A 22,208-nucleotide genomic window follows, 5' to 3' on the forward strand; every position below is an offset into this window, starting at 1 on the left:
ATATACATGCAAACCACTCCTTTTAGCATGTGTTTATCCTTTTCTCATATATATATCTTGGATGTGCACAACTCCAAATATCTTTATCTATTTTCATATAAACCACCCTTTTTTTAATTAAAGACTATATTTAACCTTCCAATCCTTATTCCAAAGCTATTAAGCCATTTACCTTACAAATTCAAATGTATAACCCTTAGATACATGGTTTCACAATTTAATTGATTTGTGCACCTACACACACACATGCTATTATCAAATTTATTATTCATAACCTTCTTATTTTTCAAAGGTCATAATTTAACTTTCCTAATATTTCCTAGCCTTAGTATATTTTCTCTCCCCAATGTACACATCTTTAACACACATTCTCTCTCTACACACACATTCTTTTTTTTAAAATGATCCTTTTATTGATAATTTTTGCATTTACATATTTGGGAATAACTAGAAAGGATTTTACAATATATATATATATATATATATATATATATATATATATATATATATATATATATATATATATATATATTTGTAAGGGGGAGCATGAGTCTGGTTAGCCTGGTTTGTGTGTGGGTGCCAAAAACCCTCCCTTGCCATTCAAATTACTGGTTGCCAAGCTCCTGTTTATACTGCTCTAGGATCAGCTAGTATGCTCCTACTCTTACTGCTTTTGGTGCATGCAGAATCTCGGAAGTGTCGCTCATGCTTTACTTATTAAACCAACCTCTTGTCTAGTGGCCATGGTTTTGGAATCTCAAGGTGCTGAATCCCCATCCATGACGTACTTAACATCCCAATGGCTATGGCTTTGTAACATTAGGGTGCTGAATCCCCATCCTTGATTGTATTTACATATCTCCAATGTTTCCCTAACTCGCATCGCACTAGGTAGCCTTAGCTATTACAGGAGAATGCCCTGTTTCTATGTCATTGAGACAGTGGCCTGCAGAAAAATTGGCAAGCTCAACCAAGCCTGTGAGGACTTGTTGCCAAGTGTTTGCATGATCAAATGGTGTGATACTCAAAACCACACTACTCTTGACAGTCAGTTTTGCATACTGGCATCATAAGAAATCTCTCACCAGGTCCACAGGTATTTTCCTGGTCTTTTTGCACTCTCTCACCAGGTCCACACGAGGTATTTTCCTCGTCTTTTTGCACACAAAGACCATGGCCCCCAGGGCAGAAACGTGGATTTGGCAATTTGACAAGCCTCTTCAAAGCTCCCACATTTCAAGCACACATCAAAAGGGTTTTAATATGTTTGTACAACCCAGACATTTTTCAAAACCAATCCCCACATGAACACTCCCCATCCTTGAATTCATGAACCCGGTATGCATCACTAATTATTATGTGTCTGGCTTCAATTTTGGAGATGATCTTAGTAGCATTGTGGCAGTCACTACAAACTCGAAGATTCTTAGTGACACGAACAGTTGTGCCTTCCGGAATATTGAGAAGCCCAAAAGCTATGGCCAGTCTTTCACAATGTCCACACAACGCATCTTCCTTAATCAATCTTAATCTGGGCTCCAACACATTACCTGATTGTGTCTTATATCCTTCTTCCACCATTCTACTCTTCAACATCTGCAGTTTGACATGGATCTTGTCCCTTTGTGGATGACTTTTGTCTCCTACAGAGAATTCATGGACCTTTTCATTCACCTCAATCCAGGCCCTCCCAGGCTTCTTCCATGCACAAGCATCTTTCCTTTTTCCCTCTAATTTGCATACATCCTCCCACATTTGGGCATCAGCATAGATGTTTGACATAACCACATACCCAGAAGAGAAACTTGAATCCAGACGCATAACTTGATCAAAGCACTGCTTTCCTAGGCCCATGTTTCCATATCTTCTGCATGCAGTTAATAAGGACATCCACGCAGTTATATCAGGTCGAACTGGCATGATGTGGAGAAGCTCTTCTGCCTCATTCAAATGTCCTGCACGACCAAGAAGATCAACCATGCATCCAAAGTGCTCGATGCTGGGAATGATGGCATGTTCTTCTCTCATTGCTTTAAAATATCGATAACCTTCCTTTACTTGTCCTGCATGTCGACATGCTGCCAAAATACTTGTACAAATCATCGCATCTGGCTGGACTCCCTGTCCTTGCATGCTTCTGAGACAATCCCCTGCCAGTACGCAGTTCCCATTGCGAGCATATCCTGCAATTATTGCACCCCATGACCTTATATTTTGCTTTGGCAAGCTATTGAACACTATGCATGCCTCTTCAAGGCTCCCACATTTAGAGTACATATTGATAAGAGTGCTTCCAATGACTACATCTGAGCTGAGTCCACTTTCAATGACCTGATTATGTACAAGCTTGCCCTGACCTAAAGCTCCTATGATACCACAAGCATCCAAAACCCCCATCAATGTAATTTTGTCTGCCTTTACATCCTCGTTTTTCATTTTCTCAAACAGTCTAAGAGCAGAAATACCATTGCCGTTAAAAGCATAACCAGCAATCATTGCAGCCCACGAAACTACATTTCGAGCAGGCATCTCGTCAAATGCTTTGCATGCCTCCTGCACGTTGCTACATTTGGCATACATGCTCACCAGTGAGTTTCCAATAACCACATCAAAATCAAGCCCAAGCTTGACTATACAGTCATGTATTGACATGCCCTGTCCTACATCCCCTATGCTACCACACGCTTTTAAAATGCATGAAAATGTGACATCATCGGGCTCTATGCACTCCATATCCATTTTCCCATAAAGTTCAATTGCAAGAAGTGCAAGCCCATGCTGGGCATATGCTGCAATCATTGTGCACCAAGACACTACATTATGCTTGGGTAATTTATTAAACTCATTGCATGCCTCCTCCATTGTCCCACACTTGGCATACATGTCAATTAGAGTGCTTCCAATGAAAACATCAGATGCAAGTCCACGCGCAATAACCTGTTCATGTATCACCTTCCCCTGATCAAGGGCCCCTAGACTGCCACATGCTTTCAAGATGCTTGAAAATGTGGCAATGTTTGGTTCTAAGCCTTCATCTTGCATTTTCTCATACAGTTCAAGTGCAATAAGGCCTTCTCCATGCTGCACGTAAGCTGTAATCATCACATTCCACGCGACAGCATTCCGATTGGGCAATTCCAGAAATATGCTACAAGCAGCCTCCAAGATACCACACTTGGCATACATATCTATGAGGGCACTCCCAATGAACACATCTGATTCAAACCCATTTTTGACAATAAGGCCATGTATGAGCTTGCCCTCTCTTCTTGCTCCTAAGCTACCACAGACTTTCAAGATGCATGGGTATATGAATTTGTCTGGAGCTATGCTATCCTCTAGCATTCTATGAAACAAATCAAGAGCTTTATGGTTGCACCCATGCAGGGCGTATGCTGAAATAATTGCATGCCATGTATACACAGTTGGCTTTGCAACATTGTTGAATGCATAATCTGCTTCTTGCAAGCTCCCAAATGAACCAAAAAGCCGGATAAGATGATCTCCTAGTATGGCCACAGAGTCGAGTTTCTGAATTTGCATCAGAGAATACACTTGCCTGCCAGCCGCCAAGTCTTTATTTCTAGTGCATTCCTGCAAAAGGCATAAAAATATATCGCATGATATGTGCAATCCCCTTTCGTGCAAAAAGTATGCAGTCTGAAGTGCTTCATCCAGCTTTCCAAGCTTGCAATTTTCCTTCACATGTCTGGTATGAATTACCCTGATGACCCCGACGATCGTCAAATAGAGTCGAGATGACAAAAAAGAGGGTTCATGGAGTCTTTTGAATAGCAAAACTAAGAGTGTCTTGTTCCTATTTTTTAGAGCTTGTGTACGTAATGTGATACATTATTGTGAAATGCAACATTCAACTAAAAATTAAATATGTAGAATACAAACAAAGCCTTCAAAGATTCATCCTGCTCAGTTGGTGGTAAGAGGTTTGAATCTTATGGCATGCACGGATGAAGAGATAAACTAGTCGTGCATGCGCTGCGAGCTCCCCCCCCTTGCTGCGCCTGCCTGCCATCGCTTCGCCCCTTCCCCCCCCCTGCTCGCCTTCTCCCCTCCTCCCCCTGTTCGCCGTTCCCCCCCCCCCCCTCCTTCCCCGTTCGCTGGGCCCTCTCTCCCCCAGTGCTTGCCCTCGGCGCCAGTCCAGGAGACCACCTCCTGTGGTTCCCCTCCGTTTCTCGTTCAGATCCTCACCAAGGGGTAGAGAGAGAGGCAGGTTCTCAAGCAGCAGAGCACCAAGTCCCGACCACGGACGACCCAGCTACTAGAGAGTGGCGACTGTTGGCCGTGCCCGGGCTATCAGCCGACCACCAGAGTTGAGCGTCGTCGCCGCATGTGCCAGGCTGGCAGAGTACAGGAGGATTCGGTTCTGTCAGAGAACCGTCCAGCATTTATCACAACACCCGCCCATTGGCAACGGGCCCCCTCCAGTCACAGAGAGGGTCCCTCCGGCCCCTCCGGGCGGCCGATTCCCTGTCGTGATTCCTCCCCTGGCTCTCAATGTTGAATGAGGCCGGTAGGCCCCACTGAGCCTCCAACAAGCCTCTCCCAGTAGCCTACCTCTCCGATGGATCACTCCCAGCCGTGCCCTTCTCTTGCCTCTCTCTCTCCCCCCCCCTGGCTCTCAATGTTGAATGAGGCCAGTAGGCCCCACTAAGCCCCCGACGAGCCTCTCCCAGTAGCTTACCTCTCCGATGGATCACTCCCAGCCGTGCCCTTCTCTTGCTTCTCTGCCCCCCCCCCCTCCCCCCTTCCTCCTCCATCCTCGCCCCTTGACTCTTCCCACAACATTTCCTTCTGCCCCGTCTTCCTCATCGGCTACTTCTTGCTGCTCCAAGAAATCGCTCTTGAGCCAAGGTAAAGCCGTATCTTGAAGTAGATCTCATGTCTAGATCTACTACCCAATCAGAGTCACTCCAACCTCGAAGTTTGACTCAGTCCGTCGATCCCCTTCCAGTGTCATAAAAGAGTCTAGGATCCTTCGTACCCTGCAGATACGGCAAGATCCGCAATCCTGTGTCCCAACGAGTCTTCAAACGTGTCTGCATAAATGAGCTCAACAACCCCACTGGAAAACTCAAGTCCAATGTAGTGTTCAGCAACCAAATCAATGAATTGACAAGTTTCCAATACAAAGAGACATCAACCTGCTCACAAGGGTCATGTGCAGTAAGTTTGGTATTCGGGTCCATCGGAGATGAAATAGGCTTGCAATTCTCCATTCCAAAGGCCTCCAGAAACTCATGAACATACCGCTAATGAGAAACAAAGAACCCCCTCTAGGTCTACCAAATCTCCAATCCCAAAAAGATATGAAGTAAGCCTAAATCCGTCATCTCAAACTCCTCTGACAAGGCAGCCTTCATCACTGCTATGTGCTCCACATGACCACTAGCGAGAATAAGATCATCCACACAGAGGATAATCAAAGTGACCATACCATGTTTCCCAAAGAGATACAAGTTTGGATCTACAACTGATCTTTGGAAACCCTGCTTCTAAAAGAAAGTATCAATCTTCTGGTTCCAAGCCTTAGGAGCCTGTTTCAAACTGTAAAAGGTCTTCTGCAACCTGCAAACCATACATTTGGAGCCCAAAACCTCAAAGCCAAGAGGTTGCTCAACATACACCTCCTCCTGCAAGTCACCATTCAGGAACGCAGATTTAACATCCATTTGATACACCGGCCACTGCTGATGAGAGGCAAGGGCAAGAACTCTCCGAATCATAGCCATCCTAGCTGTCGGTGCAAAAGTGTCCTCATAGTCAATGCCTAGTCGCTGAGCATAGCCCTTTGCGACAAGTCTGGCCTTGTGTTTGTCCACGGACCCATCGGACTTATACTTGGTTTTGTAAACCCACTTGACACCAATGACCGCAAGCCGACCAGCTCACGACCCATAAAAAGAGGAGAAAATACAATAAATGTCCAATAAATGGTACAAACCAAATACACTGAGATGCATAAATTCTAACACTTCTACCCGCTTCTCCACATCCCGTACAGCCCAAATATTCTCCAATTAGCACCAAAAACAGCAACCCTGAAAGCTCTCGTTGTTTCCAAAGATTCAAGGCACCTAGGGCTCTGATACCATGTTGGAATGTGCAACGGAAAAGAGACAGAAATCAGAAAGCAAAAAACTGCAGAATAGCAAGAGATGAGAGAGACGGTGTCGAACTCTACTATATACACACAATAGCCGATACAAAACTGTGGAGGGGGGGCAAGGCCCACAATATATATGGGCTGGGGCTGCAGTCGGCCCTATCTAAAACAGGCCGACAGCCCCACAATGTGGGGGGGCAAGTCTCGAGAGGTCACCCATCTCCGTTGTGTTCACATCAATATGTGCTTAATTGGAGGTTTCCACAAGTTGTTCTAGCCATCCACACCCCAAAACCTTAAGGTGATGGAGGATCTCTGGTCTATCCATTTCGTGGAAATCTCCTAGTGCTACAATTTGGCACCACTTTTCTCAACAGGATTTAAAAAACGCCTGCAAGTGGTGAAAAACGATAACTATGGGAGGATCTTGGGCCTAAGGCCAGTAGGGAGGGGAAAAAAAGAAATAAAGAAAGATGTTTGAATCTTAAGGCAGGTGCCCCTGTTCAAAACCCACTGGCTGCAGCGGGTGGATGCGATGTTGCTAATCACTAACACTACTCTCTCCAAAAAGAAATGAGAAAAAAGGCTTAATAATCATGTGATTACCTGGTGCAAATCTTTTTCAGACCCTCGGATTCCAAATTAGCATTTAGAGAGGAATCTGTTCCAAAATCCTTCGTGGGTTGCTTTGATCTTGTCTTTTCAACTGGGAATGCATGTGCCTCTTCGCTCCAAGATGCATCACTGGATTTGACTTGCAAAGAATTTGGGTAGGTCTGCATTGTCAGCAGCGTCGGATCATACTGGGGGTATGAAGAAAGTTAATGGTTACAAAGCAAATTTGGATAATTAAGGGAAGCATACCTTGATTATACTGTTGTCTAAACACAGCTTATGCCATGGGAACCCTCTTTTGGTAGTCTCTGTGCCCACCTGGGCACAGAGTCTCTCTTGTGGCTCTCTTAAACCAGGAAGACCGAACTGAACCAACAATTCCATCTGACAAAGCCGGCATACTTCGCCCAGTGTTCACTGTCCAAATGATATGGTCCGATTTCAATGCTCACACACAACACAAATCATAAAACTTGTAGCTAACATTATTCTCGAGGTTTTTTCCCTTTTTTTTCTTTTTTCCAAGGTTTTTTTTTCAAGAATTTGCACATTCTTTTTTGTATTGCGAGGGTTATTTTAGAGACAGATCGCATGCAGGAGAAGGGGGCGGGTATTGATCCTGGGTTGTCGCGCTGTAGGGTAAGAAATATGCACATTAACATCGGGCGCTTGTTCTAGTGGTTATTGGGGGTAGCTTGTAACCTAGAGGTACCAGGTTTGATCCCCAGCTAGACACCTGATAGTTATCTTGCCCTCACATTGTAAAAGATATGAGGGGTCCTCACGCAGTATGTTGCTCCCTTCTAGTAGTCGCCAAAATTTAAAAAAAGAAATATGCACATTATTGGATCTTAAATGCCCTAACTTTTAAAGTTTTTAATTTTTTGGAGGAAAGGGGGAAGTGGGTGGGTCTTGCCCACCTTTTATTTACAAGGTGACACCACCATGCTCTCATTAAGGCTCGAGCCTAGGTCGACGTCTTGGGACGTCGAGGCCTAACCCACGGAGCTACACGTCAGTGTTCAATTTTTTTTATTTTTTTAAGATTAATAAAATAAAGTTTATAGCTTAGAATCAAAATTTTGCAAGTCCATTGTATATAATTTGTACGTTTTCTAAGGATACTGGTCGAGTGCATTTATTTTCATGCTTAGATAATTTAGGAAGGAGTAACATGTTCTAAAAGTGAAGTGGAACATGTTCTAAAAGTGAAGTGGAACATGTTTTGTTGAACACCACTTTTTGCCTCTTTTAGTATTTATCAACACCTTAACCTTAGTTGTCAATGTACTCCAATAGTCAAGGGAGACCTTGTGCTCTACTTGGCTTACCTTGTAGTCAAGATTTCCCTTTTGCAAAATAACTTCCACCAAAAACACAAGTGTTAAAAAAGTTCCGCTTCTCTTCGATGGTGGTGAAAGTGTCAAAAACAATACATGATCATATCAAAGGTAAATTTTGGATTTAGTGTTTAATTGTTCATTTTTGCTTAATTTGGGCCAAATCTGTAGCAAAACAATGAGACTAGACGTACGGATCTCATCTTTTAACGTTAGTGGTTTTTTTAATCCAAAATCCTTTAAAAGATTATAGTTTTTTATCTCTTTATTTCATCTTGTCAATAAGAAGTTTATCTTTTAATATTAGTGGTTTCCATCATTTCCTTCAAAAGGTTATAGCATTTGATGTCTTTTTTTTCTCATGTTTTTAGGAAGTTTGACTTTTGTTAAAAGTTTAATTACATGTACTTGAAGATTGAAGGGTATCTCTCTCTCTCTCTCTCTCTCTCTCTCTCTCTCCATGTAGCAATACCCAACACCTCCCCAACCAAATATTGATTACAAACTTTTTTGATGTACAAGCAACTTAGAATATAGAGGTCTCTAAGAAAGCCCCGGCGGTCTCAGCAGCTCCCAAGCTCGCAGCACGCAATTTTGGAGATTGGCAGGCCTTTTGCAGTCTCCCGGAGGAGATCCAGGCGGAGAGGCTGAGTCACTTCAGAGGGGGGCTGATTATGAGGGATGACATTCAAGAGGCACTCACTGAGGAGTGGTTCACGCCTTTCGAGCCAACAGCCCCACGGTGGATAGGAGCCTTTGCACAGTTGGAGATCCTGATTGCTGTCAGAGCTTGCACTGAGGATGGTAGATGCCTCTACTATGAGATAGAGGATGAGGGCCGACTTCAGAGAGTGGAGGCAGAGTCGCCTTTGGTTGCAAAGTGCATCTTTCAGAGGATACGGGTAGTGGCCGGACGTGGTAGATGTGGACTCTAATTGGCGCATATGGGCATATGCTGCGCGCCCCTTGGCCCGGCTCCAGTGGGACCCTGGCGAGTAGTACGAGTGGCAGGATCCTTATGCGTCCCCCGAGGCCACAGAGATCACCTTTTTCCAGTACATTGTTCGGCTGGGGAGGCATATTTTGACTACGAGGAGGATGGTCTCTCCAGCTGCATCGAAGCATTGGCGGCTACAGGGACTCTCACAGGAGTTCTTGGGGACCACGCTCTGGGCTAGCCGACAGGCATGTAGGATCTCGACTTTCAAGTTGCTGGTTGCCTACAGGGGCTCTGCAGTTGGCACCTGGCTCTGGGCTAGCCGACAGGCACGCAGGATCTCAACTTTCCAGTGTGGCTGGTTGCCCAAAGGGGCTCTGCAGTTGGCACCTGGCTTGTCTACAGTGGCCTTTCGTCGGCCTGCGTCCGATGCGGCCACCCATTGGAGACATAGAGACATTACCTATGGGACTGGCTATCCACAGGCACAACAGATTTGGCTGAGGATGCTGCGCATTTTGGCCCCCCTCTCTCCAGAGGGCATGTATACGTGGGGAGCCACTGCTTGGTCGATTTCGTTAGGGCCTGCTCTGGGATACGAGACGGAGCAAGATAGCCAGGCCATAAGATTCATTAGGTGCTAGCCTCGCCTTGTTCCTTCACCAGATTTCTAGTCCGCCGGCTGGACACAGGAGAGGGATTTACGATGGGAGCTCCTCAACAGCCTCACCATATGGTTCACCTGGAGAGCCCATTGTTTCAGGGCCTTTGAGGGGAGACTGGAGCCACCAGCAGAGACTGTTCGGAGTATCTGGCAGGAGTTGATTCACACCCTACGAGGACAGTATGACCGCATCTGGGGCGACTCGGATCGAGCGATCTTGCGGCGCCAGGCCTTCCACACCACTTGGCGCAGCGGCCCCTTCTATACTCTACACACGGGTACCCCCGCTGGCACTACAGGCCACCTGTTTGGATTTCCCCCCTCCTATTGTATGATATAGCCTCTCAGTTATGTGCACTTTTATTGTACTTTTTTGCACCTAGGGAGAGTCTCCCTAGTTGCCTTGCCTTGATTGCATCTCTGCTCTGCCTTCTTATGAGCAAGAGAGGGGTTTTGTAGCCCAGTGGGCGTTTTTTTTTCTATATAACTAATGAAAGGATCTTTTACCGAAAAAAAAACAACTTGGAATATAGAGTCCACAAAAACACCCTAGAGAGAGTGCACATGCACAACCTCATAACAAATCCTCAACGCTCCACAAAGAACAAAAAGAACACTAACAGCAGTACTCCCGAGGGATTCACTCACAATAAAGGGGGACGTCACCTGCATGCATGAACCTCAAGGAAACCCCCTATATATGATGCTCATAAGATGATAACACCCCCCTATTTAAGCTTATAAGGATACCTTTAAAAATGACTATGTGGTGCCCCCTTCCTGTGGCAAGTGAAGGTCCTTCCTCCTCCTCTGCCTCTTCCTCGTCCTCTTCCTCGTGAGAATCCTCCTCCGGTGCTCCGGTGAAGAATGATTTTTCCTCTCTAGCTATTGGGTCCACCCCTTTCTTCTCTTTGACCTTGGTCTCTTGCTCTAGTAGAGCTTCTTCTATCTCATGCAGCTTCAATTCAGGTATATTCTTTAAGGTTGCCACAATGTTTTCATATTCTCCTTTGTCCACACTCTTCAAAAGCACTGCTAATGCCTCATCATCCTCTACCTTCTTACCAATGGCTGCCAGTTGTTGCTTAATGCTTTTGTGTTTGTTCAAGTGTGTGACTAAAGGTTCACTTTCCTTCATATCAAGTTTGTAGAATTGCATTAGCAGATTTATCTTTGAATTTTTTGCTCGAGTGCCAAATAATTTATTGAGTTCATCCCATGCATCTTTTGCCCATTGTATCCCTGTGATGTGTTGAATGATTTCATCATTTAAACTGAGTGCAATGAGTCCTAATGCTTTCTCATTCTTGCTCTTCCACTCATTCTCCCCAATCACCTCTGGGCATTCATCTCTTCCCTCAACTAGCCCCCACAGATTTTTCCTCATGAGAAAATATATGGTTTGCCATGTAAAAAACTGCTCCCCATTAAATTTAGCTATTTCTTGTGCCGTGCTCATGATAATGTGAAGGGGGTCTTACCTCTTGATCCAATTCAAGATTCAAGGGCAGTGTCTACCCTTTTACAACTCAAATCTAGTGTTAAATGATTATTACAACAGATTTATCAGCATAAATTTACCAAAAATTATATAAAGCCAAGGGTAACAAATCTGTACTGAATGGTTGGAGTATCAAATCATCTCTGAATTGTAATCTAAAGTTATAGGGATCTATATCAGATACCCAATGGTAAATTTGAACCCTCTATTCTCTCCTAGTAGATACCTCTCACCTTTTCACTGCTACTCACTCATTTACAGGCTCTCTTTTATAGCCTCTTGCTAAGGGCTCTCATTTACAGGCTCTCATTTATAGCCTCTTGCTAAGGGCTTGTTCCCGCACACACCCATTCACTTGTATATTTCAACAATTTATAGCATAGGTTTTTGTCCCTCATCTCATTAATGCGGTCTTCCTTCACAAATTTAGTCTTGGTGACCCCATCATTAGTTGGCTTTGCACCCGCTTGTGAAGGCTTTTGAGAAGCCTTGAAAGCACCCGCATTGTATGGTTTTCCACCATTACCATAGACGGTAGAAAATTTGGGTACATTTGGAGTGGTAGGGGATGGCTTTGTGAAAGCATTTGACCCATAATTCGGCCAATAGTTCACCCATGTATTTGCATGCTTTTCTTCATACACTTCAGCCAAGATCATTGCATCCTTGAGAGTTGTTGGTCTTTGTGCCTTCAAATCCGTCCCAGTTGCATTCTTTAATTCCTTGATGTACTTGCCTATTTTGAATTCCTCACTAAAACCTTCACACTAAAACCTTCAACATGAAGCATAAGTTTGAGAGACTTATGTGTATACTCCTTCACACTCATGTATCTTTGTTGTAGATCATCCCATTCACAAACCATTTTGTCCTTGTGCATCTTGGAAGTAAATGCGTCCCTCATATCTTCTTTGAAAGCATCCCAACTTGTGACCTCATAACCTTGTGATTAGAAATGCCTCTACCATGCATGAGTATACCCTTTCAAGTGTAAAGTGGTGAAGTAAACCATAGCTTTTTCAGTTTGAGAGTTCATCTCAAAATAGAGATCCAATTTGTTGACCCACTCCTCAAAGACATCATTATTAGTGTCTTCACCACTAAACTTTGAGAGGACGATCTTATCCTTTACACCCTCGAGGGTTCATCTCAAAATAGAGATCCAATTTGTTGACCGACATCATTATTAGTGCCTTCACCACTAAACTTTGAGAGGACGATCTTATCCTTCATCTCCATTTCCATGACGATCACCATGCCTACGCATAGGTCCATCCACATAATGATTGTAGTCTTCAAACTAACCAAAGAAATCTTCCTCAACATGAGGTCTTGAAGCACCACCTTGCTGAGTATTCCTTTTGAATGTGATCATCACTCCTTGTTGGGACTCTTGAACCTTTGGAGATGCATGACCTTTGCCTTTGGCATCATTGGATAAGTGTGTAAACATTGGGTTGCGCATAGCACCATGAGTAGAATGCAAAATTTGGGTGATAATTCTCCTTGTCCTCAACATGAGCTTGTCGAACCTTGTGAGATGTGCCACCCTTGTCTTCATCCTTGGTCTTCATGTCTCCATGCATACCCCGTAATCTCTTGCACCGTACTTTTCATCATGCTTCTCATCATCATCATCATTAGTCATAGCGGGCATTGCTTGCGTATTTGCTTCCCCCAAATAATTTGATATGTTAACCACATTTGCAAAACTTGGCCCAATTTGCACATGATTGACCCTATGTGCCGCATCTGCAATGTTGTCATCTTGTAGATTCACACCCTCATTACCAATCTCTTCTACACGATCCTCACCATTTCCCTATCTTCCCTTATCTCATGAAGTTCCATTGCTTGCTTAGATGGACATCTCCTTGGCATAGTGGCTGAAAAATGGGAAATGACTAGTAGAAGGCTTGAATGATGTCGGAATTGAATGATCTAGGGCTCTATTGAAAGCTCTTGAGGTATACAATGCAATAATTCAAGAACAATTTTTTTTTGAATAGCTTTAATATTCTCTGTTGTTTTAGGGTTTTTACAACACTGCTGAAAATCAGAATTAGGCTATAGAGTACTCAAAAGTCATCGGATTTGGATGAAATTCGATGTGTGGGCTTGTGATGACAAGTACTAACTATGCCTAAGAGGGTTTGACCAAAGTCAAAGTACAGATATCCTCTGTTTTGACTTTTTGGTCAAAGTCAACCATATAGGTTTAACACCCCAAATGAAATCGGATTCGGGTGTGCTATGGATTGTTGGGAAGCCCTAATAATGTACATCCATCCTTTGATGTCTTTTGTCCTAAATAACTTGTTGTTTCTAACTGGACACAAGTTTGACCTCCAATGAAAAATGACAAGTTGGGGATCTAAATGATGTCGAAAACGGAGAGGTTTAAGACTTGTTGGGAAGGTATAAGAGAGTACTAAGAGCCTATATAATCACCCAAACTCCAGCCCTAATGTAATTTTACTGAATTAGGGTTTTGTGAATCTACAGATTTTGCTCAAGGGCTCACATGTCCACTTTATTTGTGGTGTGTTCACACCTACACATGACCTCTTTCGCTCACCCTTTATCACTAATAGCTTCATTGGTTGCATCTTCATGCTTCTCTGATCCTTTCTCGTGCGCTTTATGCGTACATGTCTCCTTCCAATCATGCTAGCTTCCTTAGTCCAACTACCACATAGACTAACACATGGCTACCACCCATGTTTTAATAGCTTATGCATATTCTTCTCAATATGCTTCTTGTTTCCACCTTCCACTTCATCATGATACAAAAATATATGCACCAATGTGAACATTGATTTAGGAGAGGTCTTACCACTTGTTTATAAACACAATGGTAGTGTGTCTAACTCCATTACAATACGGTAGACGACTTCCATGCACATGAGTTCACATCAAATTTTTTAAGGATCGGATGTCATGCTTGATGCGTTGATTTTGCTTGGTTTCAGAAATTGTGCATACCTTGCACTTCCCAAGCGAGAACGGCAAAAATAATTTCTTCCTCCGCTTGCCTTGAGCTTTTGCCTTGAGCTTGAGAGAAATGAGGGAAAAAAATTTGTGTGTGCTCGATTGAAAACCAGTTTGGAAACCTTAGAATGAAAGGAACCTTGGAAATAAAGGTTTTAAGAAACACCTTTGAAAGGTTTTTTTTTATATATATAAACCTTGATGGAAAAAAAACAGCCAAAACCCAGGTGGACAGACTGCTTGTGACGGCAAGCAATGGACGGCAACGACAGCAGCACGGTCATACACGGCATAAACGGACGGAGGTCGACACTGTAGAGATGAATGTGCGCTTGTTGATAAGTGAGAAGCTGCAACAGGTCGGCTTTGAGTTGTGCAGTGAGAAGAAAGCGCTACTGCAACCAGTCGTCGTGGCGCTGCCGGACTGATGCTAACTAGATGGGAATGCTGTAGTCGTTTTGCTAATGGACAGACCAGTCCCGTCGCGTCGCCGTCGGATAGATGACAAGAGGTGGATGCCGTTGACGGATAAAACGACGGCAATCAATCTGTTGACGAGCAGCAAATGAAAAGCCTTTAAACAGATCGCTTTCTTCTGATATGAGGTTTACAAGACCTTCCGCACCTTCAAACGATCACAAGGAAGCTCCCATGCACGGCTGATGATGACGAAATCTTCTCTTTGATGAAGCTCTTTTGTTGCCTTCCTTCTTGACACCTTTTTGCTTCTTCCACCGTCCTTCTTGATGAGGATGTGAATGGCTTATGATAGTGCGAGAGAAAGAAAAGGGGATTGAAGGGGAGTCCTTCTTGATGAGGATGTGAATGGCTTATGATAGTGCGAGAGAAAGAAAAGGGGATTGAAGGGGAGCTTAGCCTTTGCAAGGCTCTGATACCATGTCAAAATTATGAGGAGTATGCACAACGGAAGCAATAGTTGATGGCAAGATACAGCAACATATATGAGAGTAAGCAAGAACACAAGATGTATAGAAAGCTTCTATATTACCTTCTATTTTAGCCACTCCAAAGTTGGCTTAACCTTCACCTTCATGTGTTGTGTTATGTTACAAAAAGTGAGGCCTCCTGTCTTTATATAGGGTCCACCGAGGGGCTAGGGTTGGGCCAACCCTAGATCCCTTTTTCACCCACATGTCCACTTTATTTGGGGTGTGTTCACACCTACATGACCTCTTTCTCTCACCCTTTATCACTTGTACATCATATATTTCAACAAGGACTAATATCCAACACCAAGATATGCTAAAAGGTGTCTAAGCCATACACACTCCATAGTTGCTCTATAAGCTGCCTTGTACTAAACTTTACAGCTCGGAGTGACCACTATTGGAAACTGCTTCTTGGTGCTAAGCCATGATATACATGAATCACTAACATGAAAGCAAAAGCCACTAGTGAACACTCATGTGTCATAACATCCAATCCAATCAAAATCACTGGAAGCATACAACGAAATATATCACCTCTCTTAGTATAGAATACTTTCAAGACTCTATATAAACCTACTTAATTGGGAGACCCTAAACTGAATGTCTAGTCTAGCAAACTAATGCATTAGTCAACTAGTTTTGTATCTTCAAGATTAAGCCTAGCAAACTATTTCTACTATTGGTGTAGCAACAAGCTTATAGACTTCAAGACCAAATTATGTAAGTAGTCCCTGTATGTACTTTTACTCCAACATCATAATACCATCATCACGCTATATAAATTTTATGCCCAAATAATAATGCAACGAGCCCCCAATTTTGTCATCTAAAATCTTCTCCTCATTACAGCCTGTGAGTAGCATGTCATCAATGTATTAAATGATAAACAAAAAAAAATCTTTACATAGAGGTACTAATGTGCTAAAAATGGGTGGAGGAACTTTTTCCCCTTAGGAGTTTTTTGCCCCCAAGCATGTTTACACACTACTATGAGTGTGTGTAAGTGACTTTACTATGTCACTTCCCTTATGTAGCAAAATATATAATAGTGATGTGCTAAAAATGGGTGGAGACACTTTTTTCCTCCTTAGGAGAGTTTTTTCCCTGAGCATATGTACACATTATTATGAGTGTGTGTAAGTGACCTTATCATGTCACTTTCCTTGTACTTTACTTATTCTCATCAATCTACTTTGAGTGTTGTTCTTCACTCATTCTCATCAATCTACTTTGATTGTTGTGCTTCTCTCTATCTCTCCTTGCTTGCTATATCTGTGTGTGTATTTCTAACTTTCTCTCCAACTCCAATAATTGATACCAGAGTATGTTCTCTTGGCCCTCAGCCCCTTGTCAATCGTCTCCTTGAGCTTCTCTTTTGATTGTCTCAGATTGACCTATCCTCTTAGGTGGAGAAGGTATACCCTAGAGTGAGTTATTAACTATGTTAACCAAATTTTTTATGCATTTTGGAGCATTTTAGGGCTCGTTCACATGTTGTAAGGTTTTTGTAGACATCTAGGGGAGTGTTAGTTCAAACTATCTTTGTTTGATTTGGTTTTTTGCATTTTGCAGACATCTAGGGGAATTTTAGGGCTCGTTCACATGCTGTAAGGTTTTTGTAGACATCTAGGGGAGTGTCAGTTCAAACTGTCTTTGTTTGACTTTGGGTTTTTTACACTACAAGAGCATTTGCAGACATGGCCATTGTCGTCGATATTGCATCTTTGAGATCTCAATAGCTTCGAGCCTAACATCGTCTCATCATTGTCAATTTTTACATTCCTACTAGTAATGTATCTACACTTTGCCATTTTTCATACACTTTATAGGTTTCCCTTATCTCATCAATGATCTACTCATAGCAACCATCTCGATTACATTCAGTGACCATTGACAATACCTACAATAGGTAGTTAGATATTTTCATTGTGTGTTAGAGATTTGTTATTTGCAGGCTAAAATGGCAGACAGTGATGCTTTCTGCTAAGGATAAGCTTAACAGGATTCATACCAAGGTTTTGCATTTATACTTTAACTCATGATGAAGGGTAACCCCAAATTCCCTCTACGTTTGATGAGTTAGTTATAGTGCTCACGAAGAACAATCTCGGACAAAATAGAACTAGTATGTGTGTGGGAGATTCGGCATTCCTTGCTAGTCAAAAAGGTAAATGCAAAGCCTTTTCTCAAGGCAGCTATATAATTCAAAGGTAGAATTAGCCAAGTCTTTTGGCAAGGATGTTGAGAAGGAGGGTGCTATTGTTGGAATCTAGGCCATTATACCAATGAATACAAAAAAAGGATGAAAAAGAAGAAGAAGAAAGAATCAAGCATGGTTATGGTTGATACATCAGCACCAAGTGATGAAAAGGGTATAGTATATGTCAAAGAAATTTCATGCATATATGGCTGAAAGAGGCACAAAACATCAAGGCACGGTGCCGTACACACCTTAGGAAAATAGTATGTACCTAAGAGGAAGAGTAGGTCTCTCATAGAGATGGCATGTTGCATGGTTGAAGGCTAGGATTTGCCTCATGTTTTTGGTTGGAGGTAGTTATGTGTGCCACTTATGTGGTAAACAGACCTTGCAGACAATTACCCCTTATAAAGCTTGGAATGGCATGAAGCCCTCTGTGGCTCATTTATGTGATTTTGGTTGTCTTGTTTATACTCTTGTGCATAAGAAACAATACAATAAGTTGAGTGATAAGGCAGTAAAATGCATTCTTGTGAGATCTAGCTCAAAAAGCAAAGGATATACACTTCCATTTAGCCACAATGCAGATTTTAGTGAGTAGAGATGTTGTCTTTGTTAAGAACTTAGTTCAGCCCATGCTTTTATGTAAAAAATAGCAAAATGTATGTTCACATGACATCTTAATACACTCCTACATTTGTATAATGTTAAGTAGCCATATGTGGCGCAAATGAATGCTTAACAAAGTTGCAAATAATCCCATATCGCCTATAAATTAGCTCAAATTTCAGCCCATAGATCAACCTATTGATGAGGTAATTATGGATAATGCAGTGGATGAGGAAAGTACAACCATACATGTTTCAAAGAGTATGCCAAAATGGTTGGTGCATACATTGTGGTATAGAAAATTAGCTACTCCTTTATTTAGCAGAACATGTGCAAGTTCTCATCATCGTGCATCTTATTTTTTTAGGGATCGTGCTCTCATTGCCAGTGTATACAATGAAGAGAAGCCTTATTTCCTTTGAAAAAGCATAAGATAATGATCATTGGATGCAAGCCATGTAGGATGAGTACACTCAACCACCAAAATGATACTTGGTATTTGATAGAATTATCTTGTGGTAAAAAGGCCATTGGTATAAAGTGGGTTTACAAGGTTAAGTGTAAAGTTGATAAAAGCATTATATAACTGCTACAAGGCAAGGCTTGTTTGTAAAGGGCTATGCTCAAGAGAAGGCATAGATTATGATGAGACTTTTGCACCCATGTTAATTAGGTGTATTATTACATCACCAGTGCATCATGGTTAAAATGTACATTAATTGGATATCAAGACTACCTTCTTGAATAGTGATTTACATGAGGAGGTCAACCTTGTGGTTTTGTGAAGAAGGGACAAGAGTCTAAAGTATGCAAGTTAAGAAAAAAATTATATGGCAATAAACATACTTGGTTGTAAATGGATTTTACAATAATTCAACTACGAACATAAGGGAAGTAACATGGTAAGGTCACTTACACACACTCATAATAGTGTGTACACATGCTCGGGGGACAAGAGTCTAAAGTATGTAAGTTAAGAAAAAAATTATATGGCCTTAAACATACTTGGTTTGAGAGATTAAAGCAATGTAAAGTATTAATTAGCCTAATTATCCCAAATACTTAAAAAAAATATACCTTGAATTGGGTAGGGATTTTGAGCTATCAACTAAGAGTGAAAATGTGAAATAAACACATACAAGGAAACAACAAACCCTAATTAGAAGTCCAAACCTTCAACTACTCAAAGACCCTCTCTGACACTAGCAAGAAATTACATATTCTACCTGCATTATTATAACAAAATTTTTAGAGATTTAAGAGGTATTTAGAGGAGTTTCAGTGTAAATGAGACTTCAAAAAATCACTCCAAGCAAGAACAAAGCCTCGTATCCCTTTAGTTTTTGCACCCAAGCACTCGATATTTCCAAATTTGAGCTCTCCAAAAAAGGGAAAAAAATTAGCACTAAAAATTGCTTCCTCAAATACTAGATAGTGTCGGATTTGAGTTTTCCAAAAGAAAATAGAATTTAGTGCTAAAAACTACTTCCCCGAGCTCTTTTGTTTGGTTTTGATTTACCTCCAAAACTCGATTATCATGCTCCACATTGTTTTGAAAGGCTGAGGGAACCTCAAATCATAATACAAATGCTTCAATGATGAGATTTTGAATTGGATTTAAAGGCGAGAAAAGAATGATGGCAGAAATTGGATTAGTAGAGTGATTAGGGGATTAAGGGTTGAGGGAACCTCGAGTCATAATAAAAATGTTTCAAGGATGAGATTTTGAATTGGATTTAAAGATGGATAGAGAATGGTGAAAAAAGGATTAATAGAGTGTTAAGGGATTAATTACAAATAATTGATAGAGATGATTACATGCTCTAGATTGAGGGCATGGTGGAGGCTCTGATACCATATTGAAATCCAACATGGGAACAAGCTATGGGTTGTAGATATAGATTAAAATCATGGTTTTAGCATAATATAGTGTTAATGATAATTGGATTAGCAAAAGAACAAGGCAATGATATGCGATGATCTAATACCATGTGGAAATTTAACATGGGAGCAAGCTATGGAGTGTAGAAATGGATTGAGCTCGTGGCTTTAGCATAATAGAGTACTAATGATAATTAACAAGTGGATTAATAAAATAACAAGGCAACAATGATATGAGATGCACACTTACTCATTGCACTAGATGGGTGCCTCTTAAATAGACTGAGAATACATCATCATTAGCCCATTAATTTAGCTTCATAATCATGCTTAATCAAGCTACCACTAATCAAGGGCCATCTCCCCTCATTGTTAGGTGCATCAAATGTTGATTGTTGATGACTACAACTCATCCACTAGCCCACTTGAAGGAGGTGCCTACTTTTGAGCTAGTTTGGGACGATTCTTGTTTACACTGCACTCCTTTTTATGCCTAGAAGCTACATAATCCACCTCCATTATATCCTAAGATTGCATGCCCTCCTTAGTGCCAAATTATTGTAGCCTTCATCACTTATATGTCCAACAGTAGGTAGCTACAATGGTAAGTAGATAAGTAACAATAGAGGTAGCTACAATGGTAAGTAGGCAAGTAACTAAGTAGATAGATAGGTTAACTATGAGGATATATAATAGATTGATATATTTATATCTTTATATGTAGGTTTATAAAGAGATTTCTCACATGTTTTTTTTTTCACATTACATGGTGAGGACCTACTTTTCCTAGTAACACTTATCTAGTCACTCTACCATGCCTCTGATGGGACAAAGGACATAACTACTGCCTCAACTCGCACCTTACTCACAATGGCTATTGCTCAATCAATTTAGCATAGCCATTACTATCAATGTTGGTGGTATTTGTGTACAGTTAGTGATGTTGTAGGTAAGAGTTTTTGTTATGCATGCTAGCTCTTCTTGCTTTGACCAATTTATTTTCCTCCATTAGCAATGGTCATTGATAGTGAAAATGTAACATGCCAAGTTTCTTAGACGTGTGGAGAATGTAATACTAACTTCAAATTTTCATAATGTAAAGTAAAGCTCGTAGCTTGATTGTTAGTGATCTCCACATTTAGACCAATGGTGGCCATTAGAAAATTAAGCACCACTTCTCTATCTTACACATCTTGCACATTAAGAAGATATTTGTAGCTTTCAATAAAACTTTAGATGAAACAATTATACATTTATTTTGTTTTTGAGCCTCTTTATGGGGATGTTTAGTTCATTATCAAATAATGACAGTTTTTTTAAAGGCTACCTAGCTAGGGTATGTTTTAATTGGATATAGTGTGACAAAAAGGGTCTTGCATTCACCATGTCCAAGAAAATTCAAATTAACATGGGTACAATAAGGTTTCTTAATACATGGTATAGAGAAAGTGAAATAAGTGGGCTAAGCATTTTCATTTTTTAACATGAACCTTTTTTTACTGCATATATTTTTTGCATCTTTTTTGTGCATGCTTCGTCATATCATTATCATCTTGATTTCTAATAAAAACTCTTAATCCTTTGAATTTGGTATTTTCTAGAGCATCAAGTATGTTATTGTATTCTAAATGAGGAGTTTTACAAAGAACACATGATCAATGAGCCCACCCTAGGGTACCACAACTTTAGCTTTGCTAAGGAAGTATCCAACCTTATGCACAAGGTTGGAGGCAATAGTAGTGGGGATTCTTGGACTTTGAGATCAACTTCCTCACGACATGTACAACATATTAGTGGGCATATACCAATTCCCTAGTCTTAACTAGATGTGAACTAAAAAAAACTCCTTCTAGAGTGTCCTCATGATCATATGGTAGCATCTTAGTTTTGTACAAGCCACATATTTTTCCATAACCATAAAATACTCTTTCTAGAGGGTCCTCATGATCACATGGTAGCATCTTAGTTTTGTACAAGCCACATATTTTTCCATAACCATAAAATACTCTTTCTAGAGGGTCCTCATGATCATGGTAGCATCTCTGTGTCAATTTTTTACAAGCTACATATTCTTCCATAACCATTATGTAATATGAGGTGTTTATGTGCATTGAGTCTTACATTTTGATATTGTATCTTTCATCTACTTGTGTGTCTAGTTACCATCCCGAAACTTGTTGAAGCCATTTTAATGGTGATTATAGTCCTTTTTTTACATTTCTGTTGATTTTGGACTTATTAAGCTCTTATATTTAATGTATCTTATTTGTCTCACAATGATTATCTGCTTTCAATATATTTTTATTTTTAAATGATGAATACGCTTGATAAGGAATTACAAAATTTGTAAGCGGCTAACTAATTTGAATTGGGCTTTGTCTGCTAATCAAAGGTAA

At 41.2% G+C, this 22,208-nt stretch overlaps 1 protein-coding gene across 2 annotated transcripts; it reads right to left on the reverse strand.

Annotated features, from left to right (window-relative positions):
* Window positions 1-390: 390 nt before the first annotated feature.
* LOC147631336 (pentatricopeptide repeat-containing protein At3g26782, mitochondrial-like) lies at window positions 391-7,291 on the reverse strand. 2 transcript variants are annotated; one of them, XM_086809729.1, is made up of 3 exons: window positions 6,989-7,291; window positions 6,731-6,900; window positions 391-3,724 (listed from the first exon to the last, which is right to left on the reverse strand). In XM_086809729.1, exons 1-3 carry the CDS (start codon window positions 7,121-7,123, stop codon window positions 1,288-1,290), a joined length of 2,742 nt encoding a protein of 913 aa, XP_086665855.1. In that variant the 5' UTR covers window positions 7,124-7,291; the 3' UTR covers window positions 391-1,287. The 2 variants fall into 2 exon arrangements, with proteins under 2 accessions (XP_086665855.1, XP_086665856.1); XM_086809730.1 differs by having other exon boundaries at window positions 391-3,594; window positions 6,989-7,232.
* Window positions 7,292-22,208: the final 14,917 nt, after the last annotated feature.

This window comes from Cibotium barometz, chromosome 15 (genome assembly GCF_041138505.1).
Source record: "Cibotium barometz isolate CiBa-2024 chromosome 15, ASM4113850v1, whole genome shotgun sequence".
Lineage (NCBI taxonomy): Eukaryota > Viridiplantae > Streptophyta > Polypodiopsida > Cyatheales > Cibotiaceae > Cibotium > Cibotium barometz.